General features: G+C 38.6%; 1 protein-coding gene across 25 annotated transcripts in view; it reads left to right on the top strand.

Moving 5' to 3' along the window:
• The window catches only part of DST (dystonin), a 474,923-nt gene that overhangs the window by 445,257 nt on the left and 14,156 nt on the right, over positions 1–15,510 (top strand). For all 25 annotated transcript variants that reach the window (XM_075202543.1, XM_075202542.1, XM_075202533.1 and 22 more), the window contains 12 exons: positions 2,494–2,663; positions 4,459–4,618; positions 4,844–5,038; positions 5,436–5,564; positions 7,517–7,660; positions 8,267–8,455; positions 8,538–8,667; positions 8,942–9,105; positions 9,442–9,604; positions 12,359–12,513; positions 12,637–12,711; positions 13,598–13,615. In XM_075202543.1, coding sequence (XP_075058644.1) covers positions 2,494–2,663; positions 4,459–4,618; positions 4,844–5,038; positions 5,436–5,564; positions 7,517–7,660; positions 8,267–8,455; positions 8,538–8,667; positions 8,942–9,105; positions 9,442–9,604; positions 12,359–12,513; positions 12,637–12,711; positions 13,598–13,615 — 1,692 coding nt within the window. The remainder of the gene's footprint in view (positions 1–2,493; positions 2,664–4,458; positions 4,619–4,843; positions 5,039–5,435; positions 5,565–7,516; positions 7,661–8,266; positions 8,456–8,537; positions 8,668–8,941; positions 9,106–9,441; positions 9,605–12,358; positions 12,514–12,636; positions 12,712–13,597; positions 13,616–15,510) is intronic.

Genomic DNA, 15,510 nt, shown 5'->3' with positions numbered 1-15,510 from the left:
CTGCAGATGAAGTCCACGCTCTTTTTTTCTTCCCCATCCACCTGCCAGCTCAACCCCATCCCCTCTCACTTTCTCTGCTCCTTATCTCCACCTTTCCCACCTCCTCAGCCCATCCCTCTACTTCAGTACCTTTCCCTCTTCCTTCAAACATATTCAGAAAACCTTGAGAATTACAGCCCTACCTCCCTGCAACAAGGTTTCTTGAGTGGGTTGTTTACAACTCCTTACCACCTTCCTATTCTCTCACTCCCTTCTTGACCCACTTCAATCTAGCTTTCGTTCCTTCTACTCCACATAAACAGTACTATGATCTTCTCACTGCTAAATCTATGGGTCAATTCTCTGTTCTTATTCATATCAATCTCTCTGCTGCCTTTGATACTGTTGACCAACCTCCCCTCTTAATCAGTCTCTGTTGCACAGTTCTCTACTGATTTACTGCCTACCTTACTAACCACTCCTTTTCTGTCTCCACATGCTACTCCATCTTCCACCCTCTTCCTTTACATGTTGGAATCCCCCAAGTATCCATTTTTGGCCCCATGTCCTTCTCCTTCTACATCTCCTCCTTTGGCAATCTCATCTGCTCCTTTGGCCCCCAGTATTATCTGTATGCTAATGACACCCATATGTTTCTTTCCTCTACTGACCTTTCCCTTTAAATACCCTCTTGTGTCTATGTTTTCTTTTGGATGGCCCAACACTTTCTGAAATTTGAAATGTCTAAACTGAAATCTGGGGAGGGAACCTCCTCTCCCTGTCTGTTAAAAATGCCACAACCTCCTCTGTTTCTCAAGTCTTCTGCCTGGGAGTTATCCTAGACTGATCCCTCTCCTTCTCTCCTCATATGCACTTCACTCCTCAAATCCTGCTACTTCCACCTACAGATCATCTCCATCATCTGGCTCTTTCTCACCATGGAAGCAACTAAAATTCTCATTTGCACCCTCATAATCTCTCGCCTAGATTATTGTAACCACATTTTTACTGTCCTACGTGACTCCTGCGTTGCCTTTCTTCAGTCTGTCCTCAACACAGCTCTCTGCCTTTTTTCCCTCTCTTGCAGCTCTATCTCTGCTGCCCATCTCTGCCAGTCACTAAACTTACTCCATGTCTCAAGCTCCCTCCACATTGTCAACAACTGTCTCCTTACTACCACACTGATTATGTCTTCTCACTCCCGACTCCAGGACTTCTTTGCTTCTCCCCACCCGCAACCGATTAGATTAGCCTCTAGTCTCCAAGGCTTTAGCCATGCTCCTAAAACTAATTTCTTCTTTCAAGCCTATCAGTACCCCCCTTATCCTCTGTCTTTGCTACCACCTCCACTTCCCCTCCCGACTCAGTGCCACCAACTTGTGTTCTTCTTCGACCATTATACCTTCCGCCTGGTCCACTGCTCCTCTGGGCCTGCTTCCCCAGCCCAATTTCTCCAGCCCATGCTCCTGGGCTCAGGCCTACTAGCTGAGTGGTCTTTGTTTAACTTTGTAAGTGTCATTAAGTATTTCTTGCAGCTTTTTGTGTATTACTAAAAATGTCTACTCTCACTATGTACGTCACTGTGGACCATTTGCGGTGCCTTATAAATAAAATATAATAATAGCAATTGTCCATATGGAAGACATAAAGGGCAAGTAGCTGTCCCATATGTAGCTTCACATAATAGGTTGCTCAGAGCAAGGAAATTCACACTACACACTATTTCATATGACATGTTTGTGATTGGTACTGCGTTGCAATGAATAAAGTCTTGTGTTACCACCGTTGAACATAGTTTTAACAACATGACATATTACAGTATAATCCTTTGTCTAAGTCTTGGAGGCTTACTGCCCAGTACAGAAAGAAAAAAATAAATCCAATCAAATGCTGCCTTTACAATTGTTTCTACAACTGACAATATAGACATCTTGCTAGAGTTTGCTGGAATTACTAAACCATAAGTGCTAGATTATAGATTGCAGATCAGAATTTTTCCTCTCAGCCTGCGGTCAGCATGTAGGCTGATGGATGATTGTAGAAAGTGCAGAATTTTGCTTTAATTTAAAAAATAACATTTTACGTTTTGACAAGGCTTAGCTGCCTCTGATGACCAGCCAATACATTAAGTAACATGTATATTATATCACACCACTAGAATAAGAATAATACTTCTCTGGCACACCCTTAGAAACAAGCTAATAATGTAATCTGTATTACATCTCCACACAAGACTGTAACCCATGAGTTTGGAAGATACACTCTATGAGCAAAAGTTTCCATCTGAACACTGCTAAGATGATGTATTGCATTTATGTATTCTCCATCTTGATTTACATCAGTATTGTTCCAATTCTTTTGTTGCCAAAATGATCTGTCTCACATTCCATATGGCCAAGCAGTATACAGGACATCTCTCTTGTAACTCCTGTTGTTCTACTGTCTCCTATACCTTTTGTATGATTACTTGTGGAATGAAGTGAATAGAATGGCTTTATCTTTTGCACTCTGCAGGAATTCCAGAAAACCCTGGGCGCCAAGCATTCAGTATACGATACCACCACTAGAAGTGGGCGCTCATTGAAAGAAAAAGCAACACTGTGTGATGACATCCAGAAACTAGATGACATGCTCAGTGAGATAAGAGACAAATGGGATACTGTCTGTGGGAAATCAGTGGAAAGGTAATGTATCCATTACTTCTGAGGTGATTTTGATTACATGTTAAAAATAGTGACCTAAAATAACCTTTTTTGACAAGATATATAGCAACTCCAGTGTGCAGTAATCTGTTTAAAAGTACACACACAGCGTTTTTGAGTGAATTTTTTACTACATTTCACCAGTGTGAGAATGGTCAGGACCCACTAATAAATGCAGGTATAAGGGCTTACTGTAAAGCTCAACATTATGTATCTTATGTAGAATGCACGTTTTACATCTAGATAGATATTTGGTTTTGACATGTCAGGTTTTAAAAATGTCCACCCACATCACATATTAATGTTATTCCACCCCCCATCCACTCAACTACCATTTGGAAGATTCTCACCCCTCCTTAGAGGGGTAATAAGCAATTCTTCTGACATGGCTTTCAGAAGATTGTTGAACTTCAGCACTCCCAACACGTCAGGGTTTATCAAGTGACAAGAACACTGATTGGCTGACTGCCCTAGCTATCTGTCCAGTCCTCGTAACATACTATAAGCTCTGATGTGTGGAAATTGCAGAATGTCATGATTCTTCTACAAGCCACAGCAGGCGTGTTAGCTGTTACAGAGCAGTTGGGTGAGTATATCCCAAATGGTAGTGTTTCCAGACATTGGGCACCTTCCATTTTGCTATCTAAGGGTATGGGGATTTAATAATAAACATTTCATTTTGCTGGACATCTTTTTTAACAAAGTCTCTTTTCCATTTAGCCAATGTAACAAAAATTCTGCCAAAATTAAATGAGTCTTGTGGCTTATTAACGTATCCCCTGGCAACTCTGATGATGGTCCAAGTCTGTAAAACTTTTCTTTGAAGTTTTGAAATCATTTTGAATCTTTTACATATTTCTTATGTGGAATTACACAATTTCTATTCACTCTGTTTCAAAAGAAGTTTTATGCAATTTGTTTTAAAAATAAAATTCCACTATCATAAAAACTGAAAGCTATCAGTAGTTAATCTTAATTATAGACTTGAACAGCATTGACAAAACAGCACACAATATTTAACATTGGGCCAGATAGTTCATACTTAAGCTGGGTACACACTACAGAAAATTCAACCAACTTTTTATGCCGAGCGATTTTACATGTGACCGATGGTCCGATCGCTCGGTCCATGGACTGCATACACCCTAGCCTTGTTTAGGACGATAAAGGGAAGAGCGGACGTCCGTTTAGCGACTTTTTACAGCCATGTTGTCGTGAGCAATGACTCTAATTTCGTACTCACTGTTGTGGATTGGTCGGAAGTTTATACACACTGCACAGTGGAAACGAGATTGGACCGAAAATATTAAACATTACGACCAACCAAATTAGGCAATAATCGTCCAATTGGGCAGACTTTCAACCATTGTGTCACTGCACACACTGACCCGACTTTTGATCGAGCGGTCGTATGTCGGCTGTTTAAGCCGATTATTGGACGAAAACAGTGTGTGTACCCAGCTTAAGCCTTCTCCGTAATGTGTTGCTTGGAAGCCATTTTCGGCAGTGTCTGCACCCTTACCCATGATTGCTACAGTGCTGTTAGCAATATAGAGGGACTGACGGTTTTTATAGTAAGAGTTTACGAATGTCGTACAATTGTTACATTTCCTTCATGTTTCCATCCATAATTGTTTATTGTTAGATTTATCTGTGCTACAAATTTGGACAACAAAGTGTCTGATCCACTCTGTAAAACCTATCTCTGAATAAAGCTGTGTGAAACAATATCTGTTCAGCACATATACGTTTTCAACACAGTTTCTGTTTGATTCAGACAAAACAAGCTGGAAGAAGCGCTACTGTTTTCTGGCCAGTTCACAGATGCTCTGCAGGCTCTCATTGACTGGCTGTACAGAGTAGAGCCGCAACTGGCTGAAGATCAACCTGTGCACGGAGACATTGACATTGTGATGAACCTCATTGACAACCACAAAGTAATGTTTAACTCAGTATTATATTAGAAGTTAACTATCACATTGTACATTTAACGTAACTAAAGTTCCAGAATTCTTTTCTATTTTAGTCTTACTATAGTTGTGGTATATTCAGATGTTTTTTGGGTTTTTCTTACAGTAGTTTGGAACAAATATTTCCCAGCTGATTTATTTTGAATGATGGAACGACTGTCACAAGAAAGATGTTATTTCTTTACCCCTTAGGTTTTCCAAAAAGAGTTGGGGAAGAGAAGCAGCAATATTCAGGCCCTGAAGCGTTCAGCTAGAGAGTTAATTGAAGGAAGTCATGATGACTGTTCTTGGGTGAAAGCCCAAATGCAGGAATTAAGCACCCGCTGGGAAACTGTGTGCACTTTATCTGTGTCCAAACAGATCCGACTAGAAGAAGCACTGCGCCAGGTAGGTAAAAGAGGATATAGACATTAGTCATGACAAGCGTTCCTGTCTAGTGCTACATGTATGAGGTCAACACTAGACTGGATACCATTAGGTCTCGCTTCCGCGCTCAGCACTGACTGGAGACAGTTTACACTAGTACAAACTGTAGTATGAATGTACCTGGCAGATTTACAAGATGGCTTTAGTAAATGCTGTTACTTAAAAGAAGACGTGCTCTGTTTATAAATCACAAGCTTAGCATCATCTAAACACTTTTAGACGTGCTGGCATTATGAGAGGTGTGTTTTTCTACAAAGTGCTTGTGTGGATTTAGAGTGGAGAGATTGATTATTTTGTTGTTATCAAAGAGAACCTGCTTGTGATAACCCTGCACTTATCAAACTATGTCTTATTGCAGGCAGAGGAGTTCCACTCAGCAGTTCATGTCCTCTTGGAATGGCTGGCAGAGGCGGAACAAGCCTTGAGATTCCATGGTGTCCTCCCTGAGGATGAAGAGTCTCTTAAGTCACTAATAGAGCAGCACAAGGTGAGCATAAAGCAGCTTTCTAGTTAAACCAGTGAATAGGTTTCTTGAAGTAAAGGTCCCCATCCTATGCTGGTCCTGTGTATGAGAACATAAACACGTGAGTAATAAAAGATCATCAGCTTCCAAGACGTCTTTATTAGGGAAAGGCATTTTAAATGGCAACATGCGTGATGTTTATTTTGGAACGGCAGGACAGAGTGGAAAAAAAATAGAAGTGTTACTTCTTAGAATGTTCGTTTTCAGCCTCCATCTCCTCATTACTCTGTGCAATTTCTCCAGCAACTGTTGTTATCTTGTGTTAGCTAAACTTTTGGACAGGTCAGTGCAATCTGTTGGTGGGAACGTTGCGTAGTCCCAGCAACAGATTGTGTTTTCATGCAGAGTATCTTGATATTGATGGTAATTGTGAATTGTGTGTAGAAGGCTATACTTCGCTTTAGTTCCTTGTAAAAAAGGAGTGTGAAGACTTTCATGTAGTTCAAACAGTCCTCTTTCTAGTTGCCCTCTGTAAATAAAGTCGTACCCCTACTCAGGCATTAAAGTATCACAAAGGAATATATAAAGATATTTATGGCTCAATTCTTTATTAAGCTGGCCAGAGAATGTAAAATCAACCATTTAGACAATTTTCCACCACAATGATTGTGTTTGGGACAGAAATTATAAATTTGCCATAGATTGTAAGCTTGCGAGCAGGGCCCTCTTACATCTCTCTGTATGTATTACCCAGTATTGTTTTATTAATGTTTGTTCCCAATTGTAAAGCGCTACGCAATTTGCTGGGGCTATATAAATAATGTTGATGATGATTATGATGATATTCATATCTGATCGGGAGCAAATGGATTCTGTTTGTCTGTAAAAACTGTCTGGCCCATGATTACATCAATGCGCATGCTGTCTTTGTCTGGACACCTTCACCGAACAACCAGATCCTGTCTGATCTGTTCAATGTGTAACTAGACAGGAATATTGTGCCTAAAATATTGCAACAGCAAATAAGCCTTAGTTTATGCAGTGGATCATATATCAGAACTTTTCAATTCTTTTCCATAGAAGCATCACTTTGAGCAGTGATTGGCCAGCTGAGTGACATGGGAGTTGTATAGGCAACTGGTCTTTATACTGGAGTGATAGTAGCCTGTATTAAGGATGACTGTTGTATAAATACTATGGGTGAAAAAATTACAAGCTTCAAAGTAAACAACAAGAAATGCATCCATTCCAATGCATCCATTCCAAGGAAGTACAGAGCTAGATTGTATCATCTGTTATTAAGGTGTACTATACATAAGTTGACTGGTATAGAAAAAAAAAAGGGGGGCACTCTCCAATGTGTATTATAATTGTACAATTGAGAATAAAAACAAATAAAACATGACTGGGTATTAACAGACAGACGAAGAGCTAAGAAAGCCTGCTCACAAGCTAGCAATATACAGTATATAAAAAGGAGCTTGGCACATGCCCAGCCAGATTGCAATGGGAAAAAATGCCTAGTGGGGAGCTATTTCTCCAATTATATAGTACTTGTAGCTTAGTTATAATTAATGATTTGAATCCCAGCCCAAAACAGTCTGATAATACACTTTTCCCCCTAGAAAATAGACATTATAGGTTCTCCCCTGCTTGTCAGAAGTGTGTGCCATCTTGCTTCTCAGGAATCAATGCACTGTCTTGCTTCTCTCATAGGAATCAATGTGCTGGCGTCATCCACCGATGGAAGAATAGAATGCAGCAGAACAAGGCTGCTTTTGGCTATAATGTTTTTAAATAATATGATTCTATAATCTGCCTTCAACTTGACATAGCCAGTGACCTTGTCAAAAATTGCCCTCTCATCATTAGATTTTGTTATTGTGACTTTACTGCTTTTGTTTATAATTTACTGTGTTGTATATTGATCCTTAATTATCCATATGTGCAATATTGCCCAATGTGTTTTCTTTTAGGAATTTATGAGAAAAGTGGAAGAGAAAAGAACTGAACTGAATAAAGGAGCAAGTATGGGAGAAGCAATACTTTCAGTTTGTCACCCAGACTGTATTATTACTATTAAGCACTGGATAACCATCATCAAAGCCAGATTTGAGGAGGTATGGTTTACATGTTGATGATGATTTGTTTCAACTTGCATAAAATGTAGAATTATTTTACATGTTTTTGCCCAATACTTTATTTCAAATTTCTAATCTATAACAATATTTATTTTAAGTAAATTATCAATGGCCGCTGGCAAATATATATTGAGTATAACACTATTCCATTTATAAAAACACTCTACAATATCACATATTTTTTTTGATTGGTGGAATCATGTTCAAAATGGTCAAAAATCTGGGATAAAATAATAAAGCCCAAATTTACTAACATTTAGACCTGCATTTATGAATAGGCAACATAGGCCCAGAGAGCCAGAATGGCTGTGCGACCAAAGTAATTTTTATTTTGTATTTTTATCCATGATGATTTCTTTAGTGATGGAGTGTATTTATTTATTTTACTTTAATGGAAAGTGGTCACCAAATTAAATTAAACATTCTGTGAGATGTCATCTGGTAAAATGCTGGATTAAGTTGCATGTCAGCCAGAATATGGCTGCCTAGTGCAATATTGTAGTGATTATCAGAATTTGGCATTGAAAAACAGAGGAAAACCGAGCAGAGCATCCAAGTGATATTGTATGTTTTGACATTTTGAAGGTCTTAACATGGGCAAAGCAGCATCAACAGAGATTAGCTGTGGCTTTGGAAGACTTATTAGCCAAGAAAGAGTTGCTGGAATCTCTGTTACAGTGGTTACAGTGGGCAGAAACAACACTCAATGAAAAAGACAAGGAAGACATCCCTGAGGAGATAGATGAGGTTAAAGCTCTGATCGCAGAACATCAGGTAATATGAATTCCATGGACTTGGCCATGCACTAGATTGTTGATTTTATGCCACATTTTATTTAAGCAATGTCATTTTTCAGGCATTTATGGAAGAAATGACTAGAAAACAGCCAGATGTAGATAAAGTTACCAAGACTTACAAGAGGAAAGCTGCTGAGTCTACGTCAGGGCAATCTCAAATCCCGGTCTTAGGCAAAGGAAGAACAAGCCGTAAGTATTAAAGGACAAGAAATACATGACTATAGTCACCATAGTTACATAAGGTCCACAGTAATTTATGTTTAATTCTTAACAATCTCTTATATTACTCTATTTCTGAGTAATGAGGTTACTGTATTTCTGAGTAATCTGTAGATTCACGTTATCGTATGCATAAGACGTCATAACTATATGAAAACATTCGTTTATTGCTTTGTGAAAATGAATGATTTCTGTTGATTTCAGGTTTCGTTTTCAATATTAAAAGTGTTCTATATTTTAACAGGAAAGCGTTCACCGACTCCTAACTTGTACCCATCTGGCACACAAGCACCAATTGAAACCAAGAACCCAAGAGTCAACATGCTGGTCAGCAAATGGCAGCAAGTGTGGCTTTTGGCCTTAGAGAGAAGAAGAAACTTGAACGATGCTTTGGATAGGCTGGAAGAGGTATAGTGAATTCCCATGGTTTTTTATGTGCTCATAAGATTTATACAGGAATAAAAACAAAACACTGGGCACATCTAAAGCAAGAAGTTATAAATAAACCTAAGCAAACAAAGTGACCAAATCAACAGAGGGCCCAATTCCTCTAAGGCTCACAATTCCCATGATAGTGGTTTACATTCATTGAGTTGTGCAGAGCCTTTTCAAGTCACTGCAGATATCAATTTAAGGTCCAAGCAGTCATTCATATTTTAATGATCAACCAAGAGCCGACAGCATCGTATTTAATGCTATACCATAATTTGCTAGAATGTATATATTGAGCATTTTTCCTTACAGCTGAGGGAGTTTGCCAATTTTGATTTCGACATTTGGCGAAAGAAATATATGAGATGGATGAACCATAAAAAGTCCCGTGTCATGGACTTCTTCCGGAGAATAGATAAAGATCAGGATGGAAAGATAACACGGCAAGAATTCATAGAAGGAATCCTTTCCTCAAGTAAGTAGCACTGAGTACGTCATTTTTACGTTGTCAGTTTAATATAGTTTTATTATTTATATTGAGGTCTGGGATATTTTGAAAATTACATGTTTTTCAGATATGAATCTATATGAAAGTGTTACTATGTAGGAACTTCTCTGACATTGCTAAGTCCGACAATTGGACCATGTAGCGGATCTTGGGGCAGGGCCAATCTGAGGGTACAAATAAGCAAGAACATTTTTTCTTTTCTTTTAGAGAACTATTAACAGATTTTTATAACTTATTAGTCTTATGTTTATACTGTAATCAAATCCTTTTAAGCTGGCTACCTATTGTATGGCATTCATTTTTGAAATTTAGAAGAGTCTGATTAGTGTAAACTTATCACATAAGAAAGGATAGCACTTTTTTGTGATCGTTAAACACAGTTACTACTTTTCTTGTTTGTCTGTGAAGTCCTTAGGGAGAGATTGAGTTAGATAAAAATACGTATGATGTGTCTCCGGAACGGCCGCAGAGACACCTAACGCGTAATTTCCTAGTGAAATCTCCGCTGATTTTTCCTCTAGCATCATAGAGGTGCGAGCAATAATCAACGTATATTTTTCCCGTACTAACGGTAAAAATTCACAGCCGCGATGTTCCTGAGAACAGTGCGGCTAATTAAGTCTCCCCCTTGCGTTCCATTCCATGTCTAGTTCACAGAAATCACATTAAAACAAAGCATTTTGATCATTTTCTTTTTAAATACAAATTTGATGTAAATCTGTGAACGTCGTTCTGTGTGGAGAAGAACATATTTAAGAATATGCCAAATCGTAGTAGAAATGCTGATTTTTGATGATACAATCCTAATTTTTACACATATGCCTGGTTTTACGTGTGAATGCAGGGATTTTATGTGTAGGGGTGTAAAAGTTTGTACCCTCTGAGGATTGATGGACTGATTGGAAACATTCCATTTTGTTTTGCGTGATGAGATTATTAAATGAGATAAAGAGGTTGTGAAGGTACATTTAGAATGCTTTCATTGTTGTGCGGAAAGACGTACTCCCCTTTTCTCCCTGCAGAAGGACTTGATTTCTTCACGTATTCTGTGGTGGCGAAGACTGGCCCTGTCCTATGTATTCAGTAGGGTGTATTTTCCACCTTCCAGTTGCACTATTATAGCAATGTTAATTTAGTTAATGTGCATCTACAATCTAATGAAAACGGGACACACAAAAGTGACATATGTAATAAAATTTGTCCCAATTTCCAATTGCTCTCCTAGTTAATTGAAGACATAAGTGAGGAGAAGCTGAGCAATATACAAGGAGAAAAGATTAAACATTTAAATTAATAAATAGGTTAGATTTTATTTAGGAAGGATAGAGTGGGAAGAATCGGAGGAGGGGTAGCAATGTATGTGGAAAAAACATAAATATTGCTTTATTACAAAGTATTTAAGATAAAACTGAGGCTCTTTGGGTGACCATAGAAACAAAGGAGAAGGCTATTCTTTGTACTGGGGGGATCTGTAGACCACCAGGTCAGGAAGAAGAACATCACTAAAATGGCATTAAAAGGGGAGGTAATAGTCATGGGAGACCTGATGAGGGGTCTTTTGCAAGTTCCATTAGAAGTAGGGACATTCTGAATTCCTTGCAGGGAGCACTCCTCAAGCAAATGGTTATAGAGAGCCCACTCGCAAAGACGCAATATTAGACTTAATTCTTACATATGGTGACAGACTATCTGATGTAAATGTCGGAGAGAACTTAGTATCCAGTGATCATCAAGCAGTATGGTTTAGTATAAATACAGAGACCGACTCATAACACACAAAAACAAAGGTGTTAGATTTTAGTAAGGCTGACTTTGTAGAGATGGGAAAATGTGTAAGTGACTTTTTGGAAGAGTAGAGGAACTTGAAAGGAGTGCAAGAGAGGTGGGGAAAAGTGCAATACTAAAAGCAACAGACCTTTGTATAAAGAGTTTTAGGAAAAGCACATGGAAAAGGAAGCCAGTCTGGTTGCAAAAGAAGTAGCAAGTATTGTGAAAGCATAAAGATGGCGTTTAGGAAATGTAAGCAGACTCGGAATAATGAAGACAAAGAGGTGTATCTTGCTAGACAGAAGCAGGCTAAGAAGGTAATCAGATGTGCAAAGGCACAAGCTGAAGAGAAAATAGCCCAGAAAGTAGGTAAACTGGAAGGAAGTTGGTTCAGAGGAAATTTGTGGAAAGGGTAGTAGCCCATCAGAGGTGGTTTAGGCTAATATAGTAAAGCAATTTAAACATGCTTGGGATATACATAAGGATATCCTTAAAAAGATATAAGGCTTAAATAGGGTTTGAGGGTGCCATAGGTTAAAAAATGGGCAGTGGTGCTAAAGTGATAGAAGGTTGGACTTGATATGATATTTGCAATTTTTCACAGTGCACCTCTAGTGATTTTGCTGCTGTTCTGCACACCTAAGTGTATTTCTAAGTTGCGGAAGTGTTTACTGGTAGTGCAGTGTAGGTGTGCATCTTCTGTGCTGAGAGGACCATCCTAATGCAACTATAAAACCAAGATGTTTTTCAATGTACTTTGTAAATGATAGGACGCGATTAGAAATTGGCGTTACATTTAGTGTTTCTGAAAAGCCTAATTTTAGCAAGTACACTGTTCTGGTTAACCTTGTGTTATTGTCATTACCATATTCCTAGAAATTAAATAATATCTGGAATAAAATTGGGGTAAAGTGCTTGCAACAAATTTTTCATGTTCTGTTTCTCTCTCTCTAGAATTTCCTACCAGCCGCCTGGAGATGAGTGCTGTGGCTGACATCTTTGATCGCGACTGTGATGGTTACATTGACTATTATGAATTTGTGGCAGCACTTCACCCGAACAAAGATGCATACAAACCTGTAACTGATGCAGACAAAATTGAAGATGAGGTATTTGTTCCATATCTCACAATATATTTTATTGCTTAATTAATCCACCTCACATCTTTGCATGCATTAGACAATGAAGCCAGTTTATTTGGTCATGGAGAGCTTTATAATTTGTTTTTGCAGGTGACGCGACAAGTGGCTAAATGTAAGTGTGCCAGGCGGTTCCAAGTGGAGCAAATTGGTGACAACAAATACAGGGTAAGTGTAGGAAAATGCTATTATTATATGTGCTGACATACAAAGTATTATTTAGAAGATATTTTCTGTATATTCAGTATTCGTTCATATCAGAGCAAAAATATACTCCAGTCAATATGATTTTCTTCTGAGGTTTGGAAATGGAAGAGTTTAGAAGGTTTTTGTTTGACAATTTTACATTGATAATTTTCTGCATAATACTGTCCACCAGAAAGTGTCTGTTAGTCATAGTTCAATGTGAAGTTCACAGATAGTGATTTCATATATTAAGCTTCTCACCTTATGGCATTTGCAGGTATTAAGATGATTACTGCATACTTGCTAAACACCCACCTTTGTTTTCAGGAGCTTCAGTAAAACCGTATTTCCCTTGTTTTTCTTGGATTTTAAAATTTGTTTCAAGGGACCATTAGTGAACATTGCTGGTGCACAGGAAGATGTGCTGTAACCTGTGGAAACCAATCATATTCTTATAATCATTTTTCTAATAGTTTTTAGGAAATGAAATGAAATTTCAAATTGGTTGTTGCGGATTACAGTGCCCTTCCCATGTGAACCACTTTTCATAAATGTTCATATTTGTGATATTATTAAAATGAACATACTTTGACCTTCTAGTTACTTTAAAGTCTTCAGATCTTATTGTAGGTCCAGATAAGATCACTTATAGTAAGGTTTGCTACTTATTGATTTTACAGTACATTTAAATAGCACAGGATATATAATGTACAGAACTAGTACTTGAAACTACAGAACAATATAACACACACTGAAGGGCACATATTCTGTATTGTCATAGATGCTTATATATTTAAGGTTTCCGGAAATAAATAAAGGTATAAATACACTAATTATATTTTCTCTCCGTTTTTCCTTTTGCCATTAGTTCTTCCTGGGAAATCAGGTATAAACCAGTAAAATGTTTTTAATATGTGTTTATGATCATCAAAGCTTGTGATGTATGATCACTCCCAGCTTACCATAACCCACACACCCATCATGTTCTGCTATCTGAAATCCATTACTGTGCTGGTGGTGGGGCTTACTATTCTGCGGCACCATTAATTTCAAATACGCCTTTGTAGCACTGTTCTTTATACAACATTGTTGTCAAATAATTGCAGTGGCTGAGCACTGATCATCTGTTTGTGTTATTGGAATAGCATTGCACTAGTTGGTAATTCTCTTACTGCACTAGGTGTATACCATTCCGCTCCAACTCTTTCTGTATGAAGGGCCACATTGTTTTGGATCCATATGATGGCGGGCCATATAGCATTGCATCATATGTGCTCAGTTCGGTGAATATAAATAAACATGCTAGGCATGGTTCATGATACATCCTAAATGTACTTAATATGGCAAGAAAATACAGTGCAAACCGATGGCCAGCATAATACTACAAGCAGCCCAAGTTGTATCAAAATATCCCAGCTTGCCAGCATAAGATACAGCTCCATGTAAAGCATGCAGAGATCCCAGCATAACAGCCTCATGCCCAACACATTCAGTAATATAACCGCCGTGTATAGTCCTGTGCAAAGTATAATACCTCCATATCCATTACAGTGTTATCCCTTCCATATATATCCCCACGTGTAGCATATACAGCCTCTCACCCAACACATACCGAGCATTCCATCATGTACAGCCCTGTGCACAGCAATATAGCCTTATATCAACAACATTTTCATGGCCAAAACATAGATCCCCATGTCTAGCACAACAGTCTTGTGCCCAGCACAGTCCCATGTCAGTTATATTCAGTGCTGTGCCCACATAACACTCTAAAGCCCAAAGGAGTGCATGCCATACAGTGCCACCATTGTCCTGTGGCCACATCATATAGCTTCCTGCCACGCATAAGAGCTTCATGCTCACCACACCCCCATGCACAGCTCTGTATCTGCATATAACTTATATAGCCATATATAAGTCTGTGATCAGCACAATAAACACATCTCCACCAGATAAAGCAATATTCCTAGCTTATCATCCTCATGCCACAGTCTTGTGTCCACTATATCCTGCCCTGTGCCCACAAGGGCAATCAAATACCCAAAGCTGTGCCCACTGTACACTGGCCTAAGCAGAGCAGTACTAACCTGTGCACACCATGATAAACTTATGCCCACCACAGATGTTTCCACCATACACTGCCCTTCGCTTAACAGTAATATGCGCACCACAGTACTATAATGTGTCCATCATAGTGGTGCCTACTTTACAGTGCTCTGTGCATAAATGCCTCATGCCCATCTATGCACCATGTTCCCTTCTCTAAACTCCCCACATTATTCCCCCTTTGTTCATGGCTAGTATTCTTTCCATGTTAGAAGGGGCGAGGACACCTGAGAGTACTGAAAAAGAAGCCTAATAAAATGAAGGAGCTTCATAAAATGATGGGGCTTCATAAAATGATGGGGCTTCCATCCAATAGAAATCACACATGTTTCCAACTAATGAATCCACCGTGATTTCAAGCAGTGAAGCTGAAGGGTTTCATTTGTCATATAGTAACTGTGGTTTTGATAAAACCACCTGTTGCTGTGTCAGGGGAGAGTGAGGCTGAGATTTCTAATAACAGTACTGGGCTATGCTGCAAGCTAAAAATAAGCACTTTCACATTAGGGGTGTATTTATAATTTTATGTCTTTAAATGTCCAACCATCATAGCAGTTGTTGATATGTTAAACTGAAAAATGTCATATTTATTCTGGCTGCTTCTATTTCCACACTTATAGTTCATCCTGATTCTATTTTCAGCAATGTTAATGGTAGTAGATGGGCCAAAGATCA

This window comes from Mixophyes fleayi, chromosome 3 (genome assembly GCF_038048845.1).
Source record: "Mixophyes fleayi isolate aMixFle1 chromosome 3, aMixFle1.hap1, whole genome shotgun sequence".
In the NCBI taxonomy this organism is placed as follows: Eukaryota; Metazoa; Chordata; class Amphibia; order Anura; family Limnodynastidae; genus Mixophyes; species Mixophyes fleayi.
The sequence above is the reverse complement of the archived record's forward strand: the minus strand, read 5'-3'. Positions and strand labels throughout refer to the sequence as shown.